At 37.3% G+C, this 22,315-nt stretch overlaps 1 protein-coding gene across 2 annotated transcripts in view; it reads right to left on the bottom strand.

Moving 5' to 3' along the window:
- Positions 1-6,375: 6,375 nt before the first annotated feature.
- Positions 6,376-22,315, bottom strand: part of Tmem63 (transmembrane protein 63) — a 440,514-nt gene continuing 424,574 nt past the window's right edge. For both annotated transcript variants that reach the window (XM_090375486.1, XM_090375485.1), the window contains exon 24: positions 6,376-6,624. In XM_090375486.1, the coding sequence (XP_090231612.1) occupies positions 6,609-6,624 (16 nt within the window). In that variant the 3' untranslated portion in view covers positions 6,376-6,608. The remainder of the gene's footprint in view (positions 6,625-22,315) is intronic.

Genomic DNA, 22,315 nt, shown 5'->3' with positions numbered 1-22,315 from the left:
ATCGACCTGTTGTACTGGCTCATAAGGGCAATAGGTCAGTAATGTAGGCTGGGTCCTGGAAAAAATTATTAATGCCCACCTAACCTTGTTTCTAGTTCAAAATAACCTTCTTATCCCAGTTTCCATGAAGGCAGATCCACTCTTACCTACTGATCACCTGCTACAGTTTATCAGAAACTTCTTACATTACCATTCATTTCAAGTTAGAGTTGTAACCAGATATTTTCAAATTTTATCCGGGACGAAGGGGTCCCCAAGGTTCAGTGTTAAGTGTCACCCAATTTAAAACAATGAATTCAATAACACAGGGCCTACTATAAACAGTGTCCACTACCCTGTGTGCTGATGACTTCGGTATCTCCTGCCATTCCCCTAATATGCAAATAATAGAAAGACAGTCGCAAGGTGCCATCAACAAAGTTGAGAAATGGTTCCAAAACAATGGTTTTTGCCTCTCACCCCAAAACACTGTCAGGATACACTTCTGTAGGAAACGTAACCTACATCCAGAAAATCAAATCATCCCAGTGTCCACTTTCTTGGTGTGGTTTTAACCAAAAACTTGCCTCCCTTGAATATAAAAGAGTTCCAGATTACTTGTCTTAAAAAGCTAAACATCTTAAGAGTACTATCTGGCACAACATGAGCGGGGGAGGGGGGGGCAATGGTTACACACTACTGCATTTGTACCATGCATTAATATGGTCATGTCTAGACTATGTCTCTGCAGTCTATAGCTCTTCTAGATCAAGTGCTTTACTTTGGCTTCATCCTGTACACCACACATTCTCTTCAGCTTGTACTAGGGGCATAACATACATTGCCAGTTCAGAGCTTATATGCTGAAGCAAATGAAACTTCCTTGCATTTACACAGACAAATGCGTCTGTTAAACTATGCAGCAACACTCAAATAGCAACCAGACAACTCTACTTGGAATGGACATTTCTCGCCCAAATGGGAGAACCTTTACATAGCTTACTCATCTACAAACCCATCAACAGGGATATGCCTTTGCTCACTGACTGGAAACTATACCTTAGTAAGATACAGCCTATTGCCTCTTGTGCGGTCTCACCATGGACATATATAGCACTGTGCAACCTTTCATTCAAAGCTTTGGGAAAACACACCTTATCCCAACAGAACATACTGCAAATTCACACCACATTGAGAACTCAGCATGCACACTACACGTCAGTCTATATGGACAGATCTAAAACATCACTCCTGTTGGTGCAGCAGCATTATTTCCAAACATTACCATGTTGGGAAATAATGTGTATAATGAACAACTGTTCAGAGAAATAGTGGGCCAGCAAATCAGAATGTCTTATAATGGGGGATTTTAACTTTCCAGACACTGACCGGAACTTGTGGGTTGGTCATTTGCACACTAGCAAGACTTTTGTGGATGTATTGGATGACTATTTTCTAAAACAACATGTTCAAGAGACAACCAGAGGGAGTAATGTTCTTGATCTGTAAATTCATTAAGAATTTACAGATAAAAGAACAACTGGGTGACAGTGATCGCAGTGAACTGATTTGGGATTTATTTAATGAAGTAACTACCATCAAGGGTAAAGGGAAGGGTTTCGGCTTTTGTAAAGGTGACTACAGTGGTCTCAGACAGTTTTTAAATTCTATACAGTGGGATCAACGGTGAATTCTAAATGGGGGGGGGACTTAATCTTGGAGGCTACAAGGCTTTTCATACCAACTAAGAAATACTGTTCAAGGTTTAGGCATAAATGGATGTCAGATGAATTAATGAGGCTTGTGGCAAAGAAGAAAAATGCATGGGATGCATATAAATTATCAGGCAACACAGAAGCCTATGGCAGATATAAACTACTCTATAATCAAGTCACAAAGGAGGTTAGGCAGGCAAAGAATTTTTGGTAAAGGATGCAAAGAAAAACAACATAGACTTCTTTACTTATTTATGTAAATTCTAGAAGGAAAGGGATGAATCAGATTGATCCACTTAACATAGATGGTTTGACTATGATGATCATACTCAGGTAGCTGATAAACTGAATATGTATTTTGCATCTACATTCATACATGAAGAAGTTTATCAAACTTTAACAGGAAGCTAAGTTATTTTGTAATAACTGAGGGCAAAGTGGAGGAGAAATTGCTGAAGTTAAACATAAGGAAGGCACCTGGGGTGGATGGGATCTATCCAGTTATATTAAAGGAGGCAGCAAAGGAAGTAAGCAAACCCTTAGTCATAATTACAAGAGCTTTCTTGGACTCAGGGGAGGCCCCCATGGACTGGAAGTGTGTAAATGTATCCCTAATTCACAAAGAGGGTTCAAAAGGTGACACAAGTAACTATAGATCTGTTAGTTTAACTTCTGTTCCAGAGAAAATAATGGAGTAACTGTTTAAAGAAGCATTGCAGGATCATCTAGACAAGACTACTGTAATAGTTAACACATTTATGTAAATTCCATGGGCAAGGAAGGCCCATGGTGTCCTATCGATGATCTATCGAACTTTTGCAAGTAGAGATAGGGACGTGATAATCCCATTATATAAGGCTTATGTTAGACCACACTTGGAATACTGTGTTCAAGTATGGAGACCGCACCTAAAGAAAGACATCGAGCTTCTTGAAAGGGTGCAAAGAAGGGTAACTCGCCTGGTGAGATCGGCAAAAGGGCGTCCTTATGAAGAAAGACTTCGAATATGTGGGTTGCAGAGTTTGGAAACTAGACACCTTAGAGGAGATTTGATTGAGGTGTTTAAGGCTCTGAGAGGCATCAGTAAAATGAATGAGGACAAAATTTTCAAGATTATAAATGATGCTAGAACTAGGGGACATAAATTCAAGTTACGGGGGGAAATGTTTAGATTGGACTGCAGGAAGTTTTATTTTAGCCAGCGAGTTATAAATTACTGGAATAAGTTGCCTTCATGGGTGGTAGAGGCCGACAGTTTGGGGAAATTCAAAGGTCATCTGGATAGTACTTTCGGGTAAGGGAAGCGCATAGGATGATAGGATTAATTTCCTTTTTATTTATTTTTTATTTCATTTTATTATTTTTATTTATTTATTTATTAATTATTATTTATTTATTTAATTTTTGTTTTTATCATTGTTTTGTTCGGATTTTTTTTTTTTTTTTTTGGCTGGTGCAGCATAAGCCATAGGCTTTCTTGCACCATATGGCCGTTACTAATACTAATACTAATACATAGCATGGGTTTGTCTGACCAATTTGATTGGATACTATGATGTGGTCACAAAGGAACTGGAAGCAAAAAATAATTTTGATATCCCATACTTGGATTTCAGGAAAGCTTTTGATACGTTTTGAGGACTTCTGTACAAATTGGAGCGGTATGGCATTAAGGGCAAGTGGCTACAATGGATAAGGGGATGGTTGAGTGGGAGACGACACGGAGTGTTAATCAATAGACACTGCTCTTCATGGGCTAATGTTATTAGTGGAGTTCCTCAGGGTTCAGTGCTGGGCCCATTGTCGTTTTGTGTATTCATCAATTATATTGATGAAGGTATGTCCAAGTCTGCAGAGGATACAAAGGTTGGCAGGGTTGTTTACAACAGTAAAGACTGCAACAGGATCTAGATAAGTTGGGAAAATGGGCTGAAAAGTGGCAACTGAAGTCTAACATTGACAAATGCAAAGTAGTGAAAATGGTAGCAGTAACCCAAGAGAAATGTACCAACTGGGTGGTGTTACACTCAGAGTAGTGGAGAATGAAAGAGACCTGGGGGTAATTGTGCAGTCAGATATGAAGTTTTCTGAGCAGTGCAGACAGCCTGCCAGAGTAGGTCATGAGGCCTTGTCAATGATATACAGAAATAATAAGACAATGGTAAGGCCACATTGTCCTCATTTTACGAAGGATGTAGAGTTACTAGAATGAGTACAAAGAAGGGCAACAAGATTGGTGAGGGCAAGAAAGGGGTGCTCTTACCACGAAAGGCTTAAGTTCTGCAAATTGCAGCGCCTGGAGACTAAGCACCTGTGAGGTGATCTGACTGAGGTGTACAATGCTCGGAATGGTTTCAGCAAACTCAATGCTGATGGGATTGTTGCTCTTGCTGAGATTGTGAACCTGAGGGGACATTGATTCAAATTGAAGAAAGACAGTTGTAGAATAGATGTGCAGAAATTTGCCTTTAGCCAGCAGGTAGATGATTGCTGGAACAGACTCCCATCTCTTGTTGTGGAAGTTGATAGCTTGAATATATAAATTTAAGGCTGAGCTAGACAGGCATTTGGAGTGAATGATGGGTGAAATTGGAGGGTTTTTTTTTTGGCTGATGCTGTATAAGCTTGCTTTCTTGCCTCGTATGCCTCAACTAATGCTAATTCTAATGCTAATATATATATATATATATATATATATATATATATATATATATACACACACATATATATATTCTTGAACTACATGCTCCCTGTAACTTGTGTACATACAAAACTTGTATGTACACAACTATGTACATACAAAAGGGTTAAACCACTTCCATTAAGAATATTGTATTTCCCATTATTGGTTAGGAAAAAACTAGCATGAGAAATATTCATAAACAGTGGCACTATAAACAATTTTAAAAAATTGTCAAAATGGCTCCATGACCCAATAATGTAACAATGCTGGGAGCAACCACTGATGGATTAAATTAAACAAAAATACACAATATTTCTCAAATCACCACACTGAGTTAAATTATGAGGGATAGAGAAATATCTGCAAACAAATACCTCATTAGGAAATCAGTTCTACAAATAAACAGTAATTTTAATGAAGAAAGCAGAAAAAAATTTATTAAAAATATAACGTTTTGTAATCCTTCTTTATATTTATAGTACATCCTTAAAATAAGGATTTTAGATACCTTGACTATTTACTCAGATAACAGAGTAAAACTTTTAATAATTTAAAAATTATGAAAGTTTTCACAGTGGCACAAGTGTTTCTGATCATCAGGCTCGCCACCAGTATGGCATTCGATTTCTAGTGAATGTCAGTGTGATGGTGTTTTTTTTTTTTTTTTTTTTTTTAACTACAGAAGCAACTAAAGTTCATCACCTAGCACTCAGTACACCAAAGCACACTTATATTTAAATATTATGTACATTATGTTTAGTTGCCATAAGTAGGCATTGTGTGCTGCACAACCAATAAAGTGAAGTTATATTATGGTTCTGGTAAAGCAGATAGATTTTTTTTTTGCTATATGAGTAGCAAAAAGAAATTATTCATTTTCATTCCTGTTGTAATGCCATTCTTATTTTAACGGCATAAAATGAACAGTATTAAACAATTCCTTGCCTTTTATCCAAAACTGCTACATGATGCAAAGTGAACCACACACTTGTAAAAAAAATTTTGGAGAGGAAGATTATTATGAATGGAATTTATATAGGAAAAATTTTTAATTAATGGAACTATTAGGGCCAATGTCCTTTAAAGCTGATAACTTTAAGAATGAAAATTATTATTTTTTTTTCTTTATAGGCATATTATATGAATACAACTGAATATCATTTTTGTCAGTTGCTTATATAAGATGACCTACAGATATAATTTTATATTCCTACTCTGGCATGACCACATATGTCACAGAAGTTTACAACTAGACACTGGCAAGAACATTTATCACTAACTGTATTTTGGGGGTAATGTGGATCAAACCAAGGTTGATTCAAATGCATGTACTGCTGTGCTTCTTTATTGACCACTCAGTGAGGTAAGGCCAAATCTGGTATTAGATAGGATGGAATTTGTTTTCTAGATGTATAAATGTAGCCTTATAATTAGTGTGAACTTTAGCACTAGTTAAGTACACTAACTCCAAAAGTATGGCCAGTTGCTATTATAGCAAATCAGTCTTTGTTCTGTAGAATGATTTAATTTTAGTTACACAACTGAACATGCACATTACTTCTGCCAATTGCTTTTGCTGTATACAAACTCCAGTTACTAAAAGTTTCTGCTAAACAGCTGGTTGGTTGTTGATCTCTCTCAGTGAATGAACTGTATAATGAAATGTAATCAAAATTTAATGTATTATTTACTTATTAAAAAACTTTTTGTTTATTTTTTTGTTTATTTACCTGCTGTTTACAGAAGATAAGTTATGCTTAGAGAGAGAGATACAAAAGTTGTGATATATGCAAGTAAATAAGTTATTTGTAAGAATATCATTTATATAAAATTCAATGTGCATGTCTGTCTGAACTTGTACATAAAAATGGAAGGCTACAGCTATATAAAATTATGCTAAATAGTAATTTTAAGATTTGGAATATTTTACTATACAGTATTTTTATTTTAACAAAAAGTTTGCATATGTATACACATGACAATACATAAAAACAAAGCATTATATACAATAATTGGTTGAAAATATAAACAATATGCAAACTAATTATAAACAAATGTTTACAAGTGCCATTCGTACTTTCACCGACTTTATCTTACGAATCCTGGCAAATTCTTATGATTGCTCCTGCACTAAGTCCAGTCCATTAAGGTATCACATTAATGTGCATGTCTTTCACCGTAGAAATTAACATTCATTAAGCAGAATTCCATATTAACCAAGATTCCATCTGTCACTGCTGAATTATTCTATGTATAAATGATAGAAAAGTTATTTTGTTTGAGTTCATATCAGGTTACCTTGCTTTATTAAATTAAGTAATTTAACAAATTTAATTGTTTAATAGCCTATATTCTCCAATCCCTTACTGAGAAATAATGCTATACATTGTTTTTAGACACTAAGCAGTTGTTTAAAACTAATTGTACAATTCATTTTACTCACCTGTTTTGATTTTATCCTTCAGAAGATGAGATAAAGATATGAGCAAATAACATAAAAATAAAAATTTTGAAATGTTGCAGAATGCCAATCATATTTCAGTCCTGCTAACTGAGTTGTATATATTATAAGCATTGGCAATGTAATGGATTTTGTTTAATTTAATTTGTTTGTATAATTAGTTGGTACTAATTAACTGATTAAACATTAGAAATAACCAAATGTTTAGGTTCTATTTTACTAATAAAAAAAAAAAAAAAAAACCATATTTAACACTCAACTCAGATATGGCTGTTCTTTTATATATTCCTTAAAAAAATAATAGGTTCATTTACTAACCTCCCAACTTAATGTGATCAACAACACAAAAATATAAAATACCTTTTAACCTATAAAGAGTCACATGTACCTGGTAACATCACCTAAGTAATGAAACGTTCACTACTTTAAATGAAGCTGCCACCCCTAACCTTGATTACCTCTAAGGGTTACCAAGAAGTTTTGGATATTAATCAAACTGGTTTTTATTAGAAAGCATTGAAGCAGTAAGCAAAGTGCATGTAGTGTTGCTGAACCCTTTCACATGGCCAGTAATGTACTTTTTTAAGAAATGTTTTTACCGCTAATATTTATATTACTGTGAAGAACTTTGTTTCCTGTTTGTCTCACTTTGTAGCATGTGAGCAGTGTTAATTATTATATGATAAACATAAGGAGTAAACCATTGCAAGCATCTGATGGTGCAAAAACAGATCTAATGACAAAATCACTCCTTTTAGGGATAACCAAAAAAAATCAAAAAAACTGGAAGCTTGAATAGATAAAAATCTGTCTATTGTTTCAAAGCTTAATATTTTATAAAACACTGGCAGAAATGGTTTTCATATGCCTTTTACTTAAAATGTTTATATCTTGGGGTAAAAACTTGACAACTTTTATAAGGTGAATAGTCATGGAAAAGATAGCATATCTATCCACAATTTTTTATCCCCATAGTATGGCCATATATGAATATTTCTCATTAATGTTTTCTTATGGGAAATACTATATTCACTCTAAAAATAAAATATGTTCATAATAGTACAGGTTATCTTTTAAATCTTCCATAATCAGTGGTCATGCTGTCCAGTTTTTTTAGCATTAGCAGAGGCATATGATGCAAGAAAGCAAGCTTATGCAGCATCAGCCAAAAAAAAAAAAAAAATTCCACTTCACCCCTTCTTTCGAAATATCTGTCCAGCTGAGCCTTAAATTTATTTAGGCTATCAACTTCCACGACAAGGGATGAAACTCTGTTCCACCAACCAACTACCCGCTAGCTAAAAGCAAATTTCCACACGTCTATCCTACATCTGTCTTTCCTCGATTTGAATTTATGCCCTCTCCGGTGATTATTCTGAGCAAGAGGAAGAATCCCATCAGCATTGAGCATGCTCAAACCATTCAATTCTTTATACATCTCTATCAGATCACCTCGCTGGTGCCTAGTCTCCAGACACTGTAATTTGCAAAACTTAAGCCTTTCTTTGTAAGAGTAACCCTTTGTTCCATTCACTAATCTTGTTGCCCTTCTCTGTACTCGTTCCAGCAGCTCTACATCCTTCTTGAAATGAGGCCTCCATATCTGTATACAGTACTCAAGGTGTGGCCTGACCATTGCCTTATACAAGGGAATAATCACCTCCTTATCCCTGCTAGAAAAATTCCTGAATATCATTGACAAGGCACCATGAGCTACTCTTGCAGACCATCTGCACTGCTCAGAGAACTTCATATCTGCCTGCACAATTACCCCCAGGTCCTTTTCATTCTCCACCACTGTCAGTGTAGTACCACAGAGTTGATACGTTGCTCTGGGATTGCTGTTTCCCATATGTAGTATTTTACGTTTGTCAATGTTAAACTTCATTTGCCACCTCTCAGCCCATCTGCTCAACCTTTCCAGAACCTGTTGCAGCAGCATAGTGTCAATAGTGCCCTTGACAACCCTGCCAACCTTTGTATCATCTGCAAACTTGGACATTAAGCTTGATATACTATCATCAATATCATTTATAAATACCGAAACAATAATGGATCCAACACTGAACCCTGAGGGACTCCAATAATAACATTAGTCCACGATGAGCAATGTCCATTGATTACCACTCTCTGTCTTCTCCCCCTCAACCACCCCTTTATCCATAGCAGCAATTTGCCTCCAATGCCATACTGCTCCAATTTATGCAGCGTCTTCCATGTGCAACAGTATCAAAAGCCTTTCTAAGATCCAAGTATATAATATCAAAGTTATTCCCTGCATCCAGTTCTTTTGTGACTGCATCATAGTATCCAATCAAGTTGGTCAGGCAAGACTTCCCCTTAACAAAACCATGCTGTGTCTGAGCTATAACTGAAGTCTTGTCTAAATGATCCTGCAGTGCTTCTTTAACCAGTGCCTCCATTAATTTTCCAAGGGTTTGCTTACTTCCTCTGCTGCCTCCTTTAATATAACTGGATAGATCCCATCCACCTCAGGTGCCTTTCTTGTGTTTATCTTCAATAATTTCTCCTCCACTTTACTCTCAGTTATTACAAGTTTCTCTAGCTTACTGCCACAGTTGAATACACATCTGGCATTACCCTCGCTGAATAACTCCTCATGTGTGAATGTCGATACAAAATATTCATTTAGTTTGTTAGCTATCTGAGCAGGATCATCAACAGTTGACCCATCGATATCAAGTGGACCAATCTGATTCATCCCCTTCCTTCTAGAGTTTACATAAGTAAAGAACTCTTTGCTGTTTTTCTTTGCATCCCTTGCCAAGGATTTCTCGTAATCTGCCTTCGCCTGCCCAACCTCCTTTGTAACTTGGTTACAGATCAACTTGTATCTATCATAGGCTTATGTGTCATGTGTTAATTTGTATGTATCCCATGCATGTTTCTTCTCTGTCATATGCCTCATCAGTTCATCTGACATTCATTTAGGCCTAAACCTTGAACAATATTTCTTAGTTGGTATGTAAAACCTAGTAGCTTCCAAGGTAAGTTCTTTGAATGCTTCCCATTTTGCATTTGCTGTTGGTAACATCATCAGTTGGTCCCACTGTATAGAATTTAAATACTGTCTCAGTCCATCGTAGTCGCCTTTACGAAAGCAATAACCCTTCCCTTTACCCCTAATTGTAGTTACCTCTTTGAGTAAATCCCACTTCAGCACACTGTGATCACTGCCACCTATTGGTTCCTTTATCTGCAGATTCTTAATGCATGAAGAATCACTACTGATAATCAAATCAAGAGTATTACCCCATCTAGTTGCCTCCCGAACGTGCTGATGTAGAAAACAATCATCCAATAAATCCACAAAAGCCTTGCTAGTGTGTGAGTGACCAACTCACAAATTCCAGTCAATATCTGGGAAATTAAAATCCCCCATTATAAGATTCTCTGATGTACTGGCCCACTCTTATTTCCCTGTACAGTTTATTATTATACTCATCAGAGTCATTAGGCCTATAGCACACTCCTACTCTCAATTTTGATCTCCCAATGCTTATGTCACACCAAACACCAAACTGACTCGACACTGCACTGTCCAGCGATGTCGACTGGCTTCACCTCCCTGGATTTTATGTGTTTCTTAACTAATAGCATAACCCCTCCTCCCTTCCTATCCTTTCTGTAGACGTTGTACTTACCCAATTCCAGTTCTGCATTCCTTATATCTGTGTGACACCATGTCTCTGATATCCCAACAATATCCGTCTTTGATGCTTTGAGCAATACCTCAAATTCATCAAATTGTTTGTTTGTTATTTGGTTTTTAGGAGCATTAGCAACTAAAGCCATATTGCTCCGGGATATGCGGTGGTCATTCCCTGAACTTTCTGCATCCTCCGTATTTGGTGGTGATGGGCTTGAACCCCGGTCTAATCAAAAAGCGTGTGCTATGCACTGCTGCTTCCCACCTGGCTACAGAGGGGTCTGTGCTGCTCAGTTTCATATCCAAACATTTAGAAACTTGTAATGCAATAATAAACAGATTTTCTACTGAGATTTTTTTTATTATTAGTAGTGGCAAATGATGCAAGGAAGAAAGCATATACAGCATCAAAAAATAAAAAAATAAATAAGAATCCACTTCCCACAATCTATCATCTATCTCCATCTAACAGTTTTCCTAGTTCTTTCATGAATTTATTCAAGACTGTCCACTTTCACAATGTCAAATGGAAGTTGGTTCCAATAATCAACCACCCACTTGGCTGAATGCAAATTTCTGCACACTACACCATCTTTCTCAATCCATTCAAAGAGTCTTAAACACCTCGATCAGATCTTCTCGTATGTACCTATTCTCCAGATACTTCAATTTGCAGAACTGATGCCTTTCCTAGTAAGAAGACCCTTTTGTTCCCCTCTCTGTACCTGTTCCAATAGCTCCATTTTTCTGGTCAATACTATAAGGATTGTGAAAATAAAATATATTCATAACTATAATCTCAACATAACTATAATCTCAATTTCTAATCTTAACAATGTCCATTTCCACTTGCAGTCTTCCAAATCCCATGTACTTTTTCTGACAGAATCTCAGTTATCGGTTGATTCAACTACTGCTCATCTCAGATGCCCAAATTATTCGCTGTATGATTCCTTTCGCCTCAAAGGTGACACTTGTGCATATGTCTGTTCTGATATTCCCTGTCAGAGACTTGGCAATTTGGAATCTCCTCTCTTTGATCTTCTCTGGCTTAAAATCTCTCTAACTCATTGTGTAAAATTTATCTGTTGTCTCTACTGTTCTCCCAACTCCACTAATCACTTGGAGCTCTTTGACTTCCTCTCTTTGCAACTTGACTTTCTCCAGTCCGACTTTCCTAACAGTGAGGTAATTTTCCTTGGTGAGTTTAATGTTCACAACTCCAGCTGGCTTCCATTTTCTAGTCACACCGACCCAGCAGGTCGAGATGCTGAGGCTTTTGCAATTACTAATGACCTAGCACAGATTGTTCATTTACCTACAAGAATACCGGACAATCCTAATCATACAGCCAATACGCTTGATCTTTTTCTCACAAACAACCCTTCTATTTACACGGTCGAAGTGAGAGGTCCTTTAGGCACTTCAGGCCACAACTTGGTGATTGTCTCTTCTCCAGTGGAGCCTTTTATCTCAATGCTATTCCCAACCTTGTGTTATTTGGCATTACAAGAATGCAAAATGGGATGACCTGCGAGTCTTCTTTTCCTTGGTCAGATTACTGTTTCAAAAGTTCTGATGTCAACGTTTGCTCAGATCGTGTCAGCGAAATTATTCTTGTAGGAATGGAATCCTTTATCCCACACTCCACTTTAAAATCTCGTCCTTTATGTGCTAAGGCAGTTCAAGAGAAGAATCTTGTATCTAATTCTTCAGTTTCATTTTCTGCCTACACCAAAGCTCACAGCAATTGTAAAGCAGTTATTAATCAGTCCAAACTAGAGTTTGAACAGGCTAAGAGTAGAAAACTTGCTTCTTGCCCTAATGGTAGCCGAGCATTCTGGTCTCTTGCCAAAGCTATTGACTGCAACTTTTGCCAATCTCTGCTCCCACCGCTGTCCAAACCAAATTGTTCTCTTGTCACATCAGCCAAGGATAAAGCTGACCTGCTAGCATCCCATTTTTCTTCCAGCTCATGTATTAATGATCTTGGTAAAACACCTCCCACCATTTCCAACACGCTCCATTCAATGCCTCCTGTGGTCTTCCGTCAAAAGGATATCAGAAGGCTTTTGATGAATCTTGATGCTAAGAAAGCTCCAGGTCCTGATGGTATTTCTCCACTTGTTCTCAAAACCTGTGCTCCTGAACTTACCTCCTATTCTTTGCCACCTTTTTTCACTTTCTTATTCCAAAGGTGTTTTTTCTTCTGCTTGGAAATTTGCTCATATCCAGCCAGTTTCTAAAAAGGGTGACAAATCCCTCCCATCCAATTATCGTCCCATTGCATTACTTCTACTCTTTCTAAAGTAATGGAGAAATCAATTAACCGTCAACTCTTAAACTACCTAGAAACCTTCCATCTGATCAACGATTGCCAGTATGGATTCCGTCAGTGTCGATCCACTGGTGATATTCTGGCTTATGTTACCCATTAATGGACTAATTTGATGGAACGGTTTGGTGAAACAAGTAGTTGCTCTTTACATCTCAAAGGCTTTCGATCGTGTTTGGCATAAAGGTCTTCTAAACAAGCTTCCATCTTATGGTTTGCCAACTGTTTTTAGTAATTGGTTGTCCAGTTTTCTCTCTGATCGCTCACTGAGGGTGATGGCAGATGGCTCTCTGTCTTCTAACTTCTCCTCTAATGCTGGTGTCCCCCAAGGATCAGTTCTTTTCCCCCACTCTTTTCCTCTTGTATATTAATGACCTTCTTCCATTGACTGGAAATCCTATCCATAGTTTTGCTGATGATAGCACATTGCATTCCACTTTCCATTTTGAGAAACCTTGTCCTGCTCAATCAGCTTCAACTTCTCGAAAATCTGCTATCAATTCCTTAAATGGCGATCTTCAGGTATTCTCCAGTGGGGCAAAGACAACTTAGTTGATTTCAACCCTTCTAAAACCCAGTCTTGTCTTATATCTCGCAAAAAAGATTCTTCTGCTCCTATGCTTATCTTTAGTGACACTCCGATTTCTAGGCAAAATGACATATCTCTTTTGGGCATTACCCTGACTTCTAATCTCTGTTGGCACAAGCACATTAGAAATATTGCTTCCTCTGCATCTAAAAAACTTGGTTTTCTCTTTCTCTCTCGGAGTTACAGAGTGAGCAGCTGTTTCTTCCAAACAGCTGCTCACTCTGTATAAATCGCAAATCCGCCCTGCCATGGAATATTGTTCCCACATCTGGGGTGGTGCCCCCAAAACCTCTCTCAGGCTTCTTGATTCCATTCAGAAGAGGGCAGTTAGGTTAATTAATGATTTATCTCTAACAGAGTCTCTCCAGTCGCTTTCTCATAAACGTACTGTTTCTGCTGCATGCCTCTTCTACAGATACTTCCATCGGCACTGTTCTTCTGAATTGGCTTCTATAATTCCCGCTCTCTCTTTCAAAACAGTCCGAACACGTGCCGCCACCAGCCAACATCCCTTTACTGTCCAACTTCAAACCCACAGAACCAACTTTTCATCTTCCTCATTTATTCATTCAACTGCCGTTTTCTGGAACAACCTTCATTCATACGTATTTCCTGAAAATTACAATCTACAGAAGTTCAAGTCCAATGTCAACAAATATCTTTTTTCATCTTCTCAACCTCCAACCCAAGCACAGTACTAAGTACTATAGGTTCTAATACCTCTCGTGTTTGGGGTTCACATAAAAAAAAATAATAATAATTACTTAAAAAAAACAGCTTTAAATGGCTTCATGGTGTATTTTTCACCATAATATTTATATGCCTCTGAAGTGGGATGGAAAACAGAATAATACAGTGCCAAAGAACAATGATTATACATTTCACTGCATAAGTAACCTTAAATGAATGCATTTACAAAGATGATACAATAGCATATGTTCCAACTAGAAAACTAGTCCATCCCATTCTTGGATGTACTTATTAGGAAATCTGATGATACCATTACTCTTTCAATATACAGAAAACCTGTACAACATAATGGAGAGGTATCCTAAGCTCGCATTCCATTTGTCTTCTAAACATAAATTCAGGCACTGACAAAGCCTTCTTGAAGGTCCTCAACACTTGCTTCCACACCAGGGTTTGGGGTCTTGAATAGTACTAAATTTATTAAAATAAAAAATCTGACTATCCAGCCTAATTTAAGAATTAGGCTGGATAAAAAACCAAGACCATTGGATATTTTCACTTTTACAACCTTTTAAAGCCAGGTTTTGGGCCAAACATTTGCCAGATTGGCTAACAAATATAACACCAAAGTTTATTTTTTGAGCAATAAGAAGCTGACACAGTATCTGACATCAACTCCTTCCAAAGGACATGATCTACAAGGTCAGTTGGGATTGAAACAAAACCCACTCAGATCGATTAGTCCTACAGAAAACTCAAATACAGATTATAAGACCATTAAAGATGTACCAGGCTTAGCAACACAGATACTAGTGACATGACCTTTCATACCATCTCTAATTGTAATTTGAAGGATACTCCAAATGACAGTAAGCCAGAATTCTCTCCTTCAAGCACTACCAGAGAAACAAACAATGTAAAGAAAGTTCCCCACATTCCATTCCCATTTCTATTCATGTTTCTTAACATAAGAAAAGAGTGGGGACACTTTTCTCTCCAGGTATAAGAACAGTAATTTTCTCCATAAATTAGAGGTCATGCCCCCCACTACAATTCTGAACTGGCATTCTTACAGCACAGGAAAAATTTACAAAGAGAATGTGGAGGTTATCTAGCTGCAAGTGGCCCCAGCGATTTTGTGATGGTGTCTTTGCCAGTAAATTTGCGCTCTTTCTTGGTTTAATGAAATAAAATAATTTCCTTATTTTCAGCATTACATTAACACTCAATTAATTCAGTAAAGAAAGCACTTTACTAGATCAGAAGGAAAAGTAACCTACTTTCTTTATTTTTCTTCTCAGTTTCTTATTTTATTACTAACCCACTACCCCTTGGTCACAAAGTAGCACTACTCCTGTCTCCATGTGGTGGGGCTGGTTACCTGGAGGGGAAAACTCTCCCTTCCAGGGCAAAATAGAGCAATGAGTTCCAGAAGCCCAGAAATTACTGGGTGGATAGATGAAACCCTTACAGGGCAAAAACAATCAGATCCTGATTTTGTTGCAACTAAACGTCAAAGGACTAACATATCCAGAATCCAAACTCTACCCTTCCTTATTATCAACTCAACCCAAGAACAACCGATTGGCAAACTCGCCAAAACATAATAGGTACAACAGGAACGACCATTTGGCCTCTCGGCAGAGGCCACAATCCCACCACGAGGAGGTAGGTCACCCTATCTAGCATGCTATATCCAGCATCAAAAGACACCTTTAACATACAAGCAGTTACTGCTTTACAAGTTTTCGCCTTATGAGTTACGGGATTTACGAGTTTTTTTCATCAAGTATCAACAAAATCTAAAATATGAACATTAATTGCAAAAAATGAATGTTAAACATTCATAAATACTGCATTTCAAACCACGTGCTTAGCTATACGATACAGTGCACCCCCGCTTTACGATATTAATCCATTCCAGAGACACAATCGTGTCGTGAAAATATTGTAATGTGAACCTAATGACAGAAATGAATTACTGTTTTTTGGTAATTCATTTCACAACCTTGGAAGTGAAATTTTCGATATATAACTCTCTAAAAGGTCATTTTAATAGTGTAAATTGTATTAGTTACCAATTCAAATCATTAAAATGCATTACACTTTCGTCATTATCATATGTTCTGTTATAAGAGCCAATTTTGAACGGCTTTGTGATATTTTTCTAAAGCACATTTCTACAGGTCATGACCATAAAACAAACACAATTTGCGCTTTTCGGTTTATTGGGCTTTTCTGTTACTGCAAGCAGTTATAAACAGGTAGTAAACTCGATGTTATTGCATTTGCGAAAATACCGATAGCTGGAATTGTGTGGATTTTTACGTTATTATGGTGAAATGTGTTTCCTCTTTACTGAAATCTTCAATCCCATAAAAATAAATAAATAAAATTTTAGAATCTTCTCTTCATTTTTTTAAGCTTCGTAAACTTGTTACTCCTTGCAAATTGCGTTAGTTGCAATTTGTGCGTTCTGTTAAAAAATGCTTATACATGCTATTGAAATTTATACAGAAAAGAGAAGATTATCTTGGAAACAAATGCCTCTTGAAGCATTTCTGAAGACAACGACTCTTTGTGCAACAAACCAACGAGTGTTTGCTGGACGATCAACGAGTGTGCATTTAGTCAACGATAATAAAGAAGGGCTCACATCTGCTGAGTATGGGCTTGGCACCCCAGGGTTTTGAGCTGGATATCATCATTCTGCTCTTTCTTGGTGATTCCCTTCTGCTTCTCTCTCTCTCTCAGGGTAACTCAAATTTTTTTTTTTGGCTGGTGCAGCATAAGCCTCAGGCTTCCTTGCAACATATGGCTAATAATAATAATAAGAAGAAGAAGAATAAACATTCTTTAACATTTGTAAGTCATAAATAATTTCTTTATTATTATAATTTGCTTGATTTTACAGGCTTCATTTTCCTTTTTGTAGGAGAAATCAATCATTGTTTAAACAAACTAATTAGCTAACTAATTTCATTGTTGAGAATGTAACCCCTATTTTTAACATTGTCTATGGGGAAATAAATTCCTGCTTTAAAAGTTTTTGCTTTACAAGCACGTGCTAGGAACGAATTAACTTGTAAAGTCGGGAACTACCTGTAATTGACAAATCTGCCAAAAACATTTATATCAGAACACAATTCCACCAAGGTGGACTGAGAGAGTGAGCATTCCTCCTTCCAGCCTTGTGCAGAGGTCTGAGTAATTAGGGCAATCCGGCAAAATTTGAAGGCCAGTCTCTGGCACTTCATATAGTCACTTCATAGGTCTGAGGACACGAGTCCCTACTGGAACAACCTCAACCCATGTCTATTCAGGACACAGCATTTGGCCAAGCCAAACCAGAGCCAAGGCCTTTTCTGGCTCACTGTATGAACAGAGGGAATAAAGGCATATAAGTGACAACCCTTCTCAGAATTGGTCCATTGATTTTGCCATATGGCCTCCAATTCATCATTAATCCTCCTCCTCCTCCACTGAGATGTTAAGCCAAAGGCTACATCTGCCGGGCACAAACGGATGATGAAAGCCAGTCAAGGAACCCCTATCTTCAAGGAGTATCTTAGATAGGCCTGGGCTACTAGCAGATTAGCCATCATTTTACCCGGTATACACATTATGCCTCAATAGCCACTGTTCTGCAGGCTTAATAATGCTAAGAAGACCTCTGTGCAAGAGAAGGATTCATTGGATATGAGAATTTTCAACTCTCCCTCCCCAAGCTACAGCTGCATATGTCAGGGCTGGAACAAAGACGTTGTCATAATGGAGGTGGAGCTCCTCCCTGACTGCATTGTAGTCAGAACTCCTGACTACAATGTGGTCACAAAGAAACTGGATGCAAAAAATAATTTTGATATTAGATACTTTGATTTCAGGAAAGCTTTTGATACTACTGTTACACATACAAGACCGCTGTACGAATTGGAGCAGTGTGGTATTAAAGGCAAGTTGCTGCTGTGGATGAAAGGATGGGTGCATAGGAGAAGACAGAGTGATAATCAATGGCACTGCTCTTTGTGAACTAATGTTATTAGTGGTCCTCCAGGGTTTGGTGTTGGGCCCATTGTTATTTTTTATATTTATCAATGATATTGATGAAGGTATGTTAGGCTTAATGTCCTCCAAGTTTGCAGATGATACAAAGGATGTCAGGATTGTTAATGATAGTATGCTACTGCAACAGGATCTAGACAATTTAGGCAGATGGGCTGACAATCGGAAATTGAAGTTTAACATTGACAAATGCAAATTACTGCATATGGGTAGCAGTAACCCCAGGATAACATACCAAATGTGTGGTTCACTCAGGGTTGTGGAGAATAAAAAAGGTCTGGGGTATTTGTGCAGTCAAATATGATGTTCTCTGAGCAGTGCAGTGACAGGCTACCAGGGCAGCTCATAGGGTTTTGTCAATGATATACAGGAATTTTGCTAGCAGGGATAAGGAAGTGAGTATCCCTTTGTATAAGGCAATGGTCAGGCACACTTCAGTACTGAAAACAGGTCTGGAGGCCTCATTTTAGGAAGGATGTAAAGCTGTCGGAACAAGTACAGGGAATGGCAACGAGATTGGTGAGGGAAACAATGGGGTGCTTTTGCCAAGAAAGGTTTCAGTTCAGTGTCTGGAGACTAGGCACTTGCAAGGTGATCTGATTGAGGTGTTTAAGGCTTTGAATGGTTTGTTTGTAGGCTTTACGGCGCAAGGGCAGCAAGGCCATAATGCTTCTAACTACAATATTGAATGGTTTGCACATGTTCAAGCTGAGGGATTCTTCCTCTTGCTCAGATTATGCACTTGAGGGAGCATAAATTCAAACTGAGGAAAGGCAGTTGCATAATAGATGTGTGGAAATTTGCCTTTAGCCAGTGAGTGGTTGATTGCTGGAACAAACTTACACCTGTTGTTGTGAAAGTTGAATACTTAAATAATTTCAAGGAAGAACTAGATAAACTTTTGTAGGGAATGGACAGATGAAATGGGAAGGATTTTTTTTTTTTTTTTTGGCTGATGTTGTGGCTTGCTTACTTGCATCATATGCTCCTACTAATGCTAATGTATAAAACTGATTGAATCACCCTAAAAAAAGTGTTGTTCTATGAATCAGTGGTTTTAAATTTTTTATGTTGAAAGAGAAATTTCTGACTCTGCAGCCATTAAGGAGGGAGTTGTTTAATGTCTAATTTTTTTGCTCCTTACAAGCTAATAAAGAGGTATAGCATCATCTTCGAAAAATGAGTGAACTGTAGCAGTTAAACTTAATAAGAAAATATATTTTTTAACTAATCTGCAATCACAAAGGAGATTAAGCATGTCAAAGCAGCACAGACCTATTTACTTATATAAACACTAGAAGGAAGGGGGAAAATCACATTGGTCCACTTGATATCAGTGGTTTAACTGTTGATGATCCTGCTTAGATTGTTGAAAAACTGGTATTTTGTTCCAACGTTCACACATGAATGTGGAGGAATTCTTTAGTGAAGAGGATGCCAGAAGTTTATCAAACTCTAATGGGGAGCTAAATGATTTTCAAATATCTCAGTTTAAAAGAGAAATTGTCAAAGTTAAACATAAAAAAGGCACTTGGGGTTTACAGGATATATTGAATCGTATTAAGGGAGGCAACAAAGGAGGTAAGAAAATCCTTAGTAAATAATTTTGAGAGCATCTTTGGATAGAGGGAAGGTCCTGTGCTCTGGAGATGTGCAAATGTATCCCCCAGTTCACAAAGGGAGATTAAAGAGTGACACGAGTAATTACAGATATCTTAGCTTAACTTCTGTTCTTGCGAAAATAATGGAGTCACTCAAGTTGAATCCAGAGTGTTTGCACCGGGGGGGGGGGGATATAAACTTTGGGGATACATGTAGCATATGTATGTTACAAACAAATATGTATATTTATGAATGTTAAATAGGAAACAAAAGACATTTATTATTTAACATCTAAATACTAATAGTCAGTTCACAAAAAAACCACATTCCTGACAATAATCACAGTTTAATAATATGAAAATCACGGATTAAAATTCACAAAAAAAAAAATCGTACAAATTATAATCAAACATGCAAGTCTTATAATAATCTTAATCTTCTTTGCATATGTATCAATTACTTCATTTATTGATTTTCCTATAACTTATTCGGGCTCTCTAAGTTTATCTTCATCCAATCTTGCAATATTACAGTATTAAGCTAATAAAAAAGATTATAAATGTATTGTTTATAGGCTATGACCAAACCATCTTGTTTGGGGTATACAAAAGCAGAATTAGCCACAAGTAGACTCTTGCTGTGAAAAAAAAACAAATAAAGGGAATCTCAAAACCATAAAGTGAAACTGCTGAAGACTGAAATATTGGCCGCAATAGACTACCCTCTCTGCCCAGACATCGTTTAGCCCTTCCCCCTGAAAGCCACCATGGGACACATTAATTACAATGACATCCATCAAGGGACCAATTCCGGCATACCTATTCACAGCCTGTGATCCAGTCATCTTGTTTGCGATATACAAACAAAGAATTAGTCGCAACTAGACTATTTTTGCGAATCACTATCAGAGATGGTTTGTATGAAAACCATAAAACTAAAATGTCAGCACTTGTGGCTTTTAGTTACAATTTGTGCAGCCAGAAATATTTCCCATTTAATTATTTTGAAAGTTTTGTCTTTTGAATTTTAGTGATTTCTTTTTGCCGTGTACTACCTAACAAGTTGATGTGATATTTTTTTTTTTTTTTTTGACATAAATTCATTGAGTTTGTTTCTTAAAGAGCACAGTAAGAAGAAAAATTTTCAATTAAAATAAAAATTACTATTTTTCATCAGGGTCAATTTAATTCCACCGGGTTGGTTGGTTGTTGGTTATTTGGTTTTCAGGAGCATTAGCAACTAAGGCCATATTGCTCCGGAAATATGCAGTGGTCATTCCCTGACCTTTCCACATCCTCCGTATTTGGTGGTGACGGGCTCAAATCCCGGTCTAATCAAGAAGCGTGTGCTACACACTGCTGCTCTTTCCCACCTGGCTACGGAGGCACCATTCCACCGGGGTGAGAGTCACTGGTTAAATAAGTAATCCAGACAGGAATACAGTTGTACTTCAGTAAGAGCATGGGTTCATTAAGGTGATATCTTATCTCACCAATTTGATTGGATATTATGATGAAGTAACAAAAGAACTGGATGCAAAACTAATTTTGATATCTTATACTTGGATTTCTAGTAAGCTCTTGATACTGTTGCACATAAAAGACCACTGTACAAATTGGAGCAGTGTTGCATTAACAACAAGTTACTGCTCTTGGTAACAGCAGTAACTTGCCTTGCTATGACTAATAGATTAACTGGGGTTGAGTGAAAGACAGAGTGATTATCAATGGGCACTCCTCTTCATAATGTTATTAGTGGAATCCTCTAGGGCTCAGTTCTGAGTCAATTGTTGTTTTTAATATTTATGAAGATATATCAAGCATAATGTCTAGGTGTGTAGTTGATAAAAAAAACCCTAGCAGAATGGTTAATGACAATAATCAACATAAGTTACTGCAACAAGTTCTAGAAAAATTAGGTAGATGAGCTGAGAAATGGCAATTTGAAGGTTAACATTGAATTAAACTTTAATTTTAACAAATTGAAGTTTAACAAATGCAAGGTACTGCATATATGGGTAATCCCATAGTACATATGAATTGAGTGGTATTACACTCTAAGTAGTGGAAAATGGATAGGGCCTGGAGGCAATTGTGTAGGTCAGATATGAGGTTCTCTGAACAGTGTAGACAGGCTGCTAAGAGAGCTCATGGGGTTTTGGCAATGATATACAGCAATTTTACTAGCAGGGATAAGGAGGTGATTATCCCACTGTATAAAGCAATGGTCAGGCCACATCTTGAGTACTGTATACAAGTCTAAGTCTAGAGGCCTCATTTTAGAAAAGATGTAGAGCTGCTGAAATTGGTACAGAGAATGTCAACAGACTTGTCAGGGAAACAAAGGAGTGGTCTTACCAAAAAGGACTTTAATCCTGCAAATTGCAGCATCTGGAGATTAGGCACCTGTGAGGTGATCTGACTGAGGTGTTTTAAGGCTTTGAATGCCTTGAGCAAACTCAATGCTGATGGCATTTTTCCTCTTGCTCAGACGATCCACATAATTGTACATGAATTCAAATTGAGGATG

The sequence above is a fragment of the Mastigoproctus giganteus genome, chromosome 6 (assembly GCF_048544385.1).
Source record: "Mastigoproctus giganteus isolate SK-2022 chromosome 6, ASM4854438v1, whole genome shotgun sequence".
Classification (NCBI taxonomy): domain Eukaryota; kingdom Metazoa; phylum Arthropoda; class Arachnida; order Uropygi; family Thelyphonidae; genus Mastigoproctus; species Mastigoproctus giganteus.
Note: the sequence above shows the minus strand (reverse complement) of the source record. Positions and strands in the feature narration are given on the sequence as shown.